A 12,505-nucleotide genomic window follows, 5' to 3' on the forward strand; every position below is an offset into this window, starting at 1 on the left:
ACTAGGTAACGCCTGAAAATTTTTTTTTTTTCAAATTTCTATGCTTCTTCGTGGACCAGGTGGATTTATCAACAATATTTTGAGTTTGTCCAAATGTTTGTACCCAAGAACTGGATTCAACTCCCTGGGGAACTATTTATATTAAGATATAGGAGAAATAATTCAATTAGATGAATCTCACCCGCATAAATAAAGGTTTCAGATCTTTAACTTCACAAACATCATTAGATGAAAGAATTGAAGGAATATAGATGTTCAAATATGGGCAGAATGGAGAATGTTACACAGTGTGTAAAGTGGCCACTTAATCCAGCCATTGACAGGTCATAAGCCCCGTAGATGCCTTCTATATTACCTTCTCTTAAATGTTCTGTATCTCTGTTGTAATATGTTTATATAAACAGCTCCCCAGGGAGTCGGATGCAGTTCTTCTCTACAAAAATTTGGACAAACTCAAAATATTGTTGATCAATTTATTCATTCAGCAAAAGTATCAAATTTTTTATTAACGATTTGATTTCTATTAATTATTATAAATAATATGATTGTCGCTATTATTATCTTATTTTAACTTTATCTTCAGTAAGATTGTTGCAAAAATATGCTTTGTATTACAGCCATGCGCATAAATCGCCCCGATTACCGTCTGCAAATCTTTAAAAGCGAAAAAAATGGGTCAGTAATAATTCCACAGACATCATCCACCGCGAACCGTCAACTCGTCATGCAGCTCCTCCGCAAAACTTTTGGTGACTTTAACGGGGGTTCAAACTGACATGAAGACCAACTGACCGCCAAACGGTTAATACGGCACTCCGCCCGCCGACGGAACGGGGGAGAAAAGGGAGCGAGTTCGACGCAGTCGTCTTCGCCAGTCTCGGAGTGGTGTTTTCCCGCTTTCACTTCGGTGCCCCGCCACTTTCTTGCACTTGATCTGTGCCGAGTACTGCGAGTTGCGGGTTAGTCAACGCGCAAACTTTCTCAGAGACGCGCGCGATTTGAGTTATCCTCCGGCATTTTACAAAGAAGCTCGCGTTGTGAAATAAAATCACAAAAAATACAAATACGAAGTGAATTTTAAAAATATTTCCGTATTTTCTAATATTTCCGTAATGGGTTTTGGCTGGCGGAGGTTGTGCAGTCTCTTCTTCGCGCTAGCCGCCATTCAAGCGGTTGCGGTAAGTTACATTGTTTACATTTTGCATGTGGCTATAAGGGATGATTTACAAGCTATTGTCATTGTAATACAAACTGCACTTCACTTAACCGCACAATGGGAAATGTTGCGGGAATCAAATAGATAAAAGATGTACGCACAATAATGGAACTTTATACAAAACAGAAATGGTAATCAAATTAAAGCGTTTTTTTGAAGAACAATTGAACTTTTGATTACGTGGACGGTAATAGTTATATTTTATAAAATAAGTCTTAATTAATTTGATGTTTAATTTAATAGAATATACAATTTTATTAAAAAAGCAAATAAATCAATTTAGCGAATGAATTCATGCGCGGGAAATTCACAAATTTGTTCAATTAATTTCCAACTAATTAACAACAGTAAAATTGTATCTACATCTAAATCAATCGTAACTACTAACAACATTTTCAGTACTATATTGGAAATAAACACTAAAATTGAGCCATTATTGTAACTGAATCGCGATTTTTTTACTAAATATACATTCAAGTATTTTTTTAAGTCATTCATCAATTGCGTATGTAGATTTTTTCATCATCAATCATAGAACTCCTAGTACAAACTAGTTAATGCTATTTGCAATCAGTGAATATTGCATGTGCTTTTCTTGACTGAAAAATCTGGTTTCTTGTTAGTATTTGCACAGGCGTGTGATTGAGCCAATTTGCACATGAACCGATTGGACAAATATGACGTTAAATATCTGTGAATCTCACTAGGGTGCACCGCACATGTACCTTCGCATAATTATTTAATTCCATTACTTGCAATCTTAGCCGCTATTGGAGGGGAAATCAATCGATACTGTTATCGAGATGGGGAGGCCACATGACAAATAAAGGAATAATGGGGTGGTCTCCGTTTGGTGCGTACTACAGCTCAAGGGGGTTGCTTTCTCCCCGCAAAGTGCTTTTAATATAGACCTAACCTCAAAGTGCATTGTGTTCTGACGAAAGCTCTCCCGCGCTTTCCTGTTTCAATAATTCCGCTCTTTGCCTCCTCCAGGCTCAACGCTTTATTTCGAGCTTTAAATCTTAATTCAATTTACAAGAAACATTGAAGTTATTTTAGAACTCACTGAGAGCCTACTAATTTTCTTTAAAATAATAATGCATTTGCTGAAAAAGTTTTTGAATAAATGTCAATCGAGGAAACGATTTCGTAAGACGTAAAAAAAGTTTTTATTTTATTTTGGAATCTTTTTAATGTTAGTCATTCGTGTTTATATTACAACAATGTGGGGTTTCTTAATTAACTAGATAATTAAACGAAAAACATACAAAAATACTAAATACATACATAAATAGTAATGTAATAGTAACGATACTGCTACGGCTTATCTTCTTAAAAAATATTGATTATAAATACATTACACATTTAAGTAAACGATCAGTAGTTTTTTAATGTCATATGCCTGTGCCGGCGAATAAAGAATACAGTTCTAAGTGTGAAAAAGAACAAGAACCTTGGACGAGCGTGTTTTAATCGATGGCTTCTCTCTGATAAAAATCCTGAAAAAGGAAATCGAGTGTAGATAAGTCCACCTCGTTGTATGGTGGCTGGCGCATTCGTCTACCATTTTTGAGGTTTTGGGTTCGATTTCTGGCAGGGTAGGAGTAAATTATTGATTTTAAATCTTATTTAAACTGAAATATTTTATTGTTCCTGGCACCTAAAGCGTAAGAGTTATCACCTTACCTTTTTGGAACAGATGATTATAATAATCAAAATGCAGCGTACTATGCACCGCTGGGTGCGAAAAGGGGAATTCCGAAATGATAATCATTTATCTAATGTCATATAGATATTTTTGGCTAATTAGAATCTTCTAAGAATTGTAAGAGTTTGACAAATATTATCAAAATCGTCAAAAATATACACGATCTTCAGTAATACGTTTAATCATATTATAATCAAGTACCATCATCCGAAATTGTAAAAACGTTTATGTTTTTCTTGTTTTAAAATTAGTTTATTTAATTTAGCAAATGTTATATGCTCTAGCGTATTATATCAAAGTATTCAAATCATTTTAGCGTTACAAAACAGTTAATTTAAATCACACCGCTGTGCTGGAGTCATTAAATAATGCATCATTAAATTTATGATGACCTAACTGAAAATTCTAATACAACATTATCATAATTTCCCTATCCATACCCAGTGGTGCATAGAGCACTGAATTGGTACTCCAATTTTAGCGTATCTGGATCATATTTGCTACGTGAAAAGTAAGGTGATCAGCCTTACACTTCAGGTGCCAGTCCAGGCACAATAAAGTATTGCTGTGTACCTATTAATAAATAATTCACTACGAGGTCTCGACTGAATTAATCTTTTTTAGTATTTTTACCAGCCTAGTTTATTTGTCCAGTATTCTGATTCTATTTCACGCCCGTAACTAATACTACAACACTCAGGGAAAATAATTAAGAGTCGGGTTGTGGTCAAGTGGTTTCGTCGCGGACTCGGACGGATGTCGAAGGTTCGAACCGGTTATAAGCGAACATTTAAAAATGGCCCCAAAACTAAAAAGGTTTAGGTAAAACATAATGGGAAAATGCAATTATTTTATAATATGTATTTATTTACTTACTGTACAGAAACAAACAGTTGACAATAATATAATAACATGAAAAAGATACGGTTTAAAGACCGACCAGCGAAGTTTCTAAATAAAAATCATACATATTAAATTGTGGTACAACAAAAGGGTGTGTTTATGTGTATTTGTATGAGAGTAAGTGTTCAGGTGTGTGTAAGTGTGAGCATCATTAAATAGCAAGTAGGATCGTATCGCAGCCAGAAAGGATGAGTCTTAATTTATTTTTAAATACATTAAGAGGCGTATTATGCCCCATTAAATTAATTTTTATACATTATTTAGAGCTATAATAAAAATGTATTTTTTCAAATTATTACATCGCTTACTTTCATTTTTTATTTTCGTAAACGCAGTAAGTACCTACGTTCGTTTATATTTGGAACAGAAAATTACGATCCTTATCACTAAGTTATAACAAGTCTTTTAAATGGAAGGACGCGTATTAAAGAAAGTATATTGTAGTAGTGGCAGTTTACAATGATGTAATTACAACCCTCCACTATGGTAATAACTAAGGAATAAAGAAAATTAATTTTCTCGCATTCACTCTCGACGCAATAACCTCCACGCACACGACAAAACTAGTAATTACACGTCAAATGCTTTTCTTTTTGTATTATTTACTACGCGAGTAAAATGAGATGAATCGCTTGAGCAGGGTATGCAGGTTTTCATTACTAAGTACCTTTTTTAATAACACGCCTCCAACGTTAAAAGCGAAATCCTTTACCCACCATGTAATTTATTTTTATTCCAAGTAATGTTGTAAATCACAATGTATGTATAAAATCATTCAGGATAAAATATTATCGTCGCGTCCGCGGAAATTTGAAATGCTGTAAGGGACAGAATAAGAAAAAATAATGTGCAGAATGTATATGTGGTATAATAAAATCTCATATTTCTTGTTTTTGTTGATAAACAATAGTTATTCCCACGTATCGGATATATTTAGTGTAGGGTATTGTTCCTATAGAACAAACCTTTTGAACTTTTTCAAATATGGTGAATAGTAATTATATTAATTTATTTTTACATTTCATAATATATTGTTGTTCACTTTGCCCAGCTGTATGAAACAGTACTTTACAATTTTCTTGTTGTATTACTTTTAAATATTTTATTGTTTAATTTGTTTTTTACATATATTCTTAAATTGTTTTTACTTTCTACTGAATATGTTGTATTATTTTTAGGTTTGATTTTTTTATAAATCTTGGGTAAACGGAGATTAAAGTTTTTTTTTTAAATGCTAAGCCAAATATGTTGGTATTATATTTTTTTGTAAAAGGCAGATTTTTTGTTTATGTCAATAAAATAAATAAGTACCGCTTATATTTCAGATTTACTATTTGTTTATGTTTTGCACTTTTAGACATTTTCCCTTACAGCATTTAAAATTTCTTGTGACGATAATAATACAGAAGAACTCCGTTTATCCAAAATCTAGTCATCCTGATTTCCAAATAACCGGATCGTTATCAGGAAATAAAAAATAAAGGTGATGTTCAAATAAATTAAAAAAATATCCCACAAACTTTGCTGCTCGTGTTCTTTAGTAAGTTTTTATTATCATTCTAATTCACTGTATTATTTCAAAAGCAATAATTTTTTTTTTCGTATTCTTTCAAAATGTTACCTTAAATGATTAATTCAATTATCCTGATTTTTGCATATCCGAAAACGTCTGGCATTAATTCATAAAATTAGAGTTTTAATCTCAGAGTAATAATAGAAAAATATCACATACTACGAATTCCGACAAAAATATATGAAATGGATTTTGAATAATTAATTATATTTTCAAAATCAATATGGATATTTTAGAAAAATGTTTTCATACGTAAATGTAAAAAATAAATTTAATCAAAATATTTTGCTAAAAAACGCGACGTGTTTGGCCTTGGTCGTTGTGACGTCAAGATTCGTGATAATGTTCTAAACAAATTTAAATGGCCAGGAACAAATAAACATGAATCGTGAGGTATAAGGGGCGTGGCCAATGGAATGACCGTTTTTGCGCGAATTCAAAATACCAAATTATAAAATATTTTTATGCTACTAATAATTAGCAAGAATTATTTTTTACGGGACAGTATTTCATAGATCTTTATTACTTTAAAAGTGTAAAAAAATGTGATAATTTCCTAGTCTTGACAATGTCCAGAATGTGTAGATTAGTCAATTCGTCACACAATATGGAATTCTTTGGGATAGATCTTCCGATTTTTTGTAGACCTCTTCGCCACTAAAACAGTGTGGGACGAAGATGGATTGGCATAGTTTAGCTCGAAGTCTTATATGTTTATCGTGTTTATGAATATATTGTATACTATTATTTTATTTCCTTTGTTTGTCTTTGCTACGTAGTTTTATGTTATTTTTGTTCAGTTTCTTGTATAGGGGTTTTCAATAATGGCGGGTAGATGTTAAAATGAAATAAAACAAGTTGTGTATAAGGTATAAACAAAATTCTTTTTTTATTTGAAAGGTCCATATGTGCCATTAAGTGTGAAATATGACATCGTTTAAATGCCCGCATCAGCTTCTTACGGTGGCACGGATCCGAGTGGTCCAATTTTCAATGACTCTTCCGCGTATATCCGGCTAAATTTGAGCGATGGCCTGTGTTATGTTCACCTTTAGGGCATTGGTTGATTGTGGTTTATTTGCTTTATAGTCTAGCGAGGTCAAATCGCATGACCTTGGTGGCCAATTCAGATCACCCCTGCGAGAGATAACCTTACCCTCAAATCGTTCATGCAGAATGTCAATCGTAGCGTCCGATGTGTGGCACGTAGCGCCGTCTTGCTGAAACCACATGTTGTCTAGGTCTATATGGTTCAATTTGGGCCATAAAAATCGGTTATCATCGTTCTGTAGCGCTCGCCGTTGACAGTGACCCTCACTAACGTCGTGTTTTCGAAAAAGTACGGACCAATGACGCCACCGGCCCAAAATCCACACCAAACGGTAACTTTTTAAAGATGCATTATCACCTGGTGAATCTCGCTTAGGTTGGTGTCGTCCTATATTTGGCTATTTTGCTTATTAATACAGCCATTCATCCAAAAATGCGCCTCGTCACTAGAAATGATTTTTTGGCAAAAATTGGGGTCGTCTTCTAAACGATTCGAAGCCCAGTCAGCGAACAAACGGCGTTATCTATGGTCATGAACTTTGAGCTCCTGAGTCAGTTGGATTTTGTACGGGTATAAACCTAAGTCCCGACGCAATATTCGCCAAGTTAAAGTCTGCGAAAGGCCGAGTTCTTGTGCACGGCGAGGAATCGACTGCCTCGGGTTCTGCTGTACACTTTCACGGACAGCGGTGATTTTCTCAGCCGATCTTGCGTTCCTTGAACGTACGGGTATTGACTGATTGATTATTGAACCAGTCGTCTCAAATTTGGCCACCAAAACGTTAAAGAGTTGACTGTAAAGGGCCACCACGTCTACTGTAAAATGGGTGAAATGCGCATAACGTTTGCACTAACAAACACTCATTTTTACAATAAAATTTTATCATTTGAACGTGCTGTGATTTGGCATAAGTGACTAAATAATAAAAGAAATATTTGACAGATATCATCAAAACAAAATGGCCGCCACGGGCCGTCAAAATCTACCTGCGCCAATTGAAAAACCCTGTACATATGTTTCCTTGTATAATTATTGTAATTGGCTTGGGCCGTATAAATAATAAATAAATAAATAGCAATTCAAAGTACCGTCACGGTAAACTGTAAATGAACATGTTTTAAAAAATAATTACAGTTTTGTACAGAAAATTTGATTTTATTTTATAGACAAATGAAGATAACTGTTTTAAATTTCTATTGTAATTGGGGTCCAGGCTCTAACAACAAAGGAAAAATCCAAAATGAACACGCTTAAAAAATACAAATAAAGGTAACAAATGTAAATGTTTTTTGTTTGTTTACTTAATTATATAGAGACATGCTTGCACTAAATAACAGATAGTATAAATTATTACATCATTGAATTTAAACTAGGCATACCTGATTAAATGATGCACCAAAAACGGTCGTAGACAAATAGATGAATTCAGGTAGGCGTGACTGACCAATTTAATTATTATTCTTTCCTTCAATTTAACTTTTAAAAATATTTTTAAAACAGTAGGTAGTTCAATATTTCGAAGGTACGATAGAAGTTATCGGAAATGGAAATTAAAAAAGAAGTTTACTTGCGTTTTAGAAATCAGTGTGTCAAAATAGTAAAATTTTGGAACAATATCCACGAGATGACTATGCAGTTATTGTAAATCTTCTCTCTGTATTGTAGTCTAAGTACCGTAACAAAATTTCACACGATTCAAGTTAATATGAGGCCTAAATAATCGATTAACCTGAATAATACCGTCAACAATGCTGCTATTGAGAATAACCTAAAACTTTTATAATTTTTTGCTCAATAGTTATTTATGGCTACAAAAATAAAAGGTCCCTATTAATGTTGACCAGTGTTCAAGTTTATTGTTATTCGAATGATTCGGATGAAAACGAGAACTCCGCTATCGAAAGTGAGATATTAGAAAATGTAAACAACGTAAATTAAATCACGCTTCAATAAACGCAAAACTAACAATATGAATTACTGAATGCAAATTCTTTCTATAATCTTTCAAGTAATAAGTAAAAAAAATAATATCGTTCCTACTATTTAAGAATAAAAAATATTATTAATGACTGTTTCGTTTGCTTTGTGGAAAACAGTTGAAGGAAAACTAAGAAAAACAAAAATAACCTATTTTTAATTAACTATTTATGCGTGTTTATTTTTATTTTATTTTAAATATTCATTATTTTTTATACACAAAGTTTCAATTTCCACTATCTCCTTGTTTTGTCCATATTTATCTTATTTTAATATATAGTATATTTATTATTTATATAGTTTAAACTTCAAGCCGTCGTCGCTTTATCACAGTATTATTTAGTGAATACATATAATTGGATGGCAGGCCCTACTATGTATACATTTTATATGGTTTTTTAAAAAAAAATTAATTTAACCTGTACATCTGTTTGTATTCGAAATAAATAAAATAAAAGTGATATATATAAAATAAAGTTTCTTATGGTCAGACGTTGAGAGTCATTTAATTTGACAACACATAAATCCTATATCTATTTACCTAATTTTCATTACTTTTTAATGAGGTAAAACAGCTGATTAGCCTAACTTTATTAACCATTATAAAATTATTTTTTACGTATTTTTATGCTTTACGTTTTTATACGTCTTTAGATATAAAATTTAATGACAATATAACGGTTTCGTCCGGCGACATTACTATTTCCCTCATATTCCACGCATACATAATTATTATGGTATGCGATGAATTATCATAGCAGTATCTTCAATCTGGTCCAATGCTGTTTCTGCACCATGTTCATATAACTGGATGGACGCACGTCGCCATTGCACAGATACGCTATATTGCAAATTGTGTCAAATATTTTTTACAGTAACGGAGCTAAAGAATTGCAAATAATACAAAGAAAATGTCTGAGGACAAATAATTATTTTGTTTTTAATAAATACACTAATTTCTTGGTATCACACAAATAATTACAAAATTGACAATAACAATTTAGATTGCCCTCAACTCCTCGAGAAAATAAAATTCGTGTCCCTCAACGTACAACTCGACCGCAATAATCGTTTCGTGTTCTTACATCAAACACAAATAAAATAATAATAAGATCGCATCTTTTCCCAGAATCCTAAATATTTATTGGATAACAATTTTTTTCTGTAATCGATATATATTTTTACACTCGAAAATGCTGTAGCCTTAATTCCAAATAACGCTTATTATTTAATCTAACCGTATGTAACAAATATTACATATTTCCTTTTTTTTGTCTACTCATTTCAGATTTATTGTCTCTTGTTGTTTTTAAAAAAGGCTTATTTGGGGTCACTCCGCATGGATCCGTCGACGAAAAGGTTTTCTTAAGACCGAATTAACAACAAAAAACTTTTTCTTTTCATATTTATGCGTTATTTCATTACTTTTGTATACACGTCAAATGATACGAAGTGACTTAAAACAAGCATGTTTTTTTTTTTTATATTTGCTTTGTATTTAGTAAAATACAAGTGTTCTTTCAGGTTGGCAAGATGACATATAAGCATATTAAAAAAAATATTTAGAACAAATAATTTTTTAGTAAATAAAATATTTAAAAAAACAAATGGTTGCTCACTTCTGCAGGGGTGAAACGAGAGGGGCGCGGCCGAGCGACGGTGAATCCGACTCGTCCCTCACCCCTTCTCGTTTCTCCCCTGCAGAAGTAAGCAACCATTAGATTTTTTTCTATATTTTATTTTTTAAGATTTTAGTCGTTCTAAAAATTTATTTTAATGTGCCAATATGTCTTTTTGCTCATACTGATCATCCTGGTTTCGGATGTGACAGGGTTTAAAGAACACCCTGTATAGAAAACTATAATTGGTATATAATTTTGGTTAATTTGTAAACGTTGTATTTTTGTTGTGATGGCTGTTGTTTTCATGAAGTAAATAAATTAATCAAACTGTGTTATTCCGTGTTACTGTGAATATTTTCGAAATTTAATTAACAAACCTTTTAAAAATAAAATAACTACCATGAATGTCCATCATGTTAAAATCTATAATCTGCAATTCGAATACAATATATAAACACCTATGAGGAATTTTCAAGTCAATATCACAATGTTTTAAACTACTTAGTCAAAACGAGCTTTTGTCACTAGTATCGACGGGTAGAGGTAATTGATTTTACGAGAGATATGCTCTACGTCAAGAAACGTTTCTGTATCAAGATAATTAAACGTCTATTAAATGATTCGTTTATCTACACTATCCATAAAAATAATGTTTAAGGCGTATGCGATTATTTTTTTTATCTGTGTTTCCAAAATTTCCCTGAAGCGTTAAGATTTTTAGAAATCTTTTTTAACTTACCAATTAGCACGCGATAGAAACGTTTTTTTTCTGTTTAATCTGTTTAACTTATTACTTAATTGGATGTACATAAGTTGTCTCGTCACAGTAACTGCACATTTTCTGCATCACTCCGATGCTATTATCAAGCAGCTTTCTGCTTTCATCCATCTCGCTTTCCTAGATTACCTTGCGTGCACGGGGGTATAATAATTGGGTAATCATCTACTGTTGTATTATTTGAAATTCAAATCTCTATATTACTTATCCTTCCCCTGTTTTAAATAGCCATTTGTACCCGACAATAATAGTCTGGAAAGAAATACAAGGGAAGTAATCATTTACTATTTTTAACACAACTTTAACTCATTTTCTAATGATGATAACTCATCGTTTTACATGACTTCGAGACTAAAACGACCGATTTCGTTAACTGTTATATTTTTTTTACCAATAACGACTTAAAACAGACTGTTTTGTTAAACACAATTAATAATAGAGCTTTGGTGGTAACATATAAGGGAATTAATTTAATTTCACTTTTGTAATTTAATACACTTATACTAAATATGTTGAAGAATATCACGACTTGGCATTAACATTTTACATAGTATTTTGGTACAATATAAAATAGAACCGACCTGTTTTAAAGCAATTATTTTAATTCATTCTGGAGGGGTATTTATTGATTGCGTGTTGTAATAAATGAATTAAAGGGGAAAACTAAAACTGTAGAGAAACATGGCAGATACGTTCTTAAGACGATAATGATATAAGACAGATGCATTATTATGTATTTACCATTTACAGTCGTGTTACTAATATTGCCATGTGTTGTACACGTAACACTAGTTTACTGGAAGATTCACACCACGAGTAGAATCTATTCAGGGTATGATGGAGCTGTAATTAAGAGTATTGTGTGCAGTTTCATGAGATCCACGATACAATTATTTTTATTACAAAACTGAACCCACGAAACCACGGTACCACTTCCGAGAAATGTAAAAGTACGAAACATGATAAAAGAAAAGGCATTAAGCTATCCTATTTCCCTTTTTACGCAATGTGGATGACTTTATTCAGGTTTCGAGCGCGGGAAATAATGATTGTGATTTTGATTGTATGTAGGTACTGGTTTATTAACTTAACAGGGGACACGATGTTCCCACTGTTTGGTAATTCTTCATTCATTTAATTGCTGGTAGATTCTACGAATATTTCGGAAGCAACAAACGACAGACCGCGATACCGACATGCATAAGCTGCCGTTGAGTCAAAATAGCTACCAGTATTTTACAGAATAGGTGAAATTTTTCGTCACCGTACTTGATTTACCGATTCGTAACCGCAATAACGAAAAAATAAATTGATCTTCGCCTTCGAAATTGGTAAACGCCGTAGCCTAGTAATATGACTCCAACGGGACATTATCAATGTCAAATAATGTTTAGTGTTATATTTTACGCACTGACTCTCAGCATTACACCATGGGTGACTCCCGTTAGACACTTGTCTCTTATGCGCGGGGGAATCCGAATAAAATTACAATAATTTAATGCACTTTTTCTCAAGTCATGCTGTTATTCACAAAATATATTAATACCTCTAACCTATATTGTTGCCCGTAAAGTACTACAATGTATGGCAATATTATAAAGAATTAAAAACGTATAAAATCCGTCATATTTTTTCGATATGCCATGAATATATATTTTTTAATAATGTAAAATACAA

At 32.4% G+C, this 12,505-nt stretch overlaps 1 protein-coding gene across 1 annotated transcript in view; it reads left to right on the forward strand.

Moving 5' to 3' along the window:
• The first annotated feature begins 780 nt into the window (after positions 1–780).
• LOC148285764 (uncharacterized) overlaps positions 781–12,505 on the forward strand; it is an 80,187-nt gene continuing 68,462 nt past the window's right edge. Inside the window, exon 1 of the mRNA XM_088226567.1 lies at positions 781–1,178. Coding sequence (XP_088082693.1) covers positions 1,113–1,178 — 66 coding nt within the window. The 5' untranslated portion in view covers positions 781–1,112. The remainder of the gene's footprint in view (positions 1,179–12,505) is intronic.

This window comes from Micrasema longulum, unplaced genomic scaffold (genome assembly GCF_059751315.1).
Source record: "Micrasema longulum isolate JH-2025_06_02 unplaced genomic scaffold, ASM5975131v1 h1tg000007l, whole genome shotgun sequence".
NCBI classification, from domain to species: domain Eukaryota; kingdom Metazoa; phylum Arthropoda; class Insecta; order Trichoptera; family Brachycentridae; genus Micrasema; species Micrasema longulum.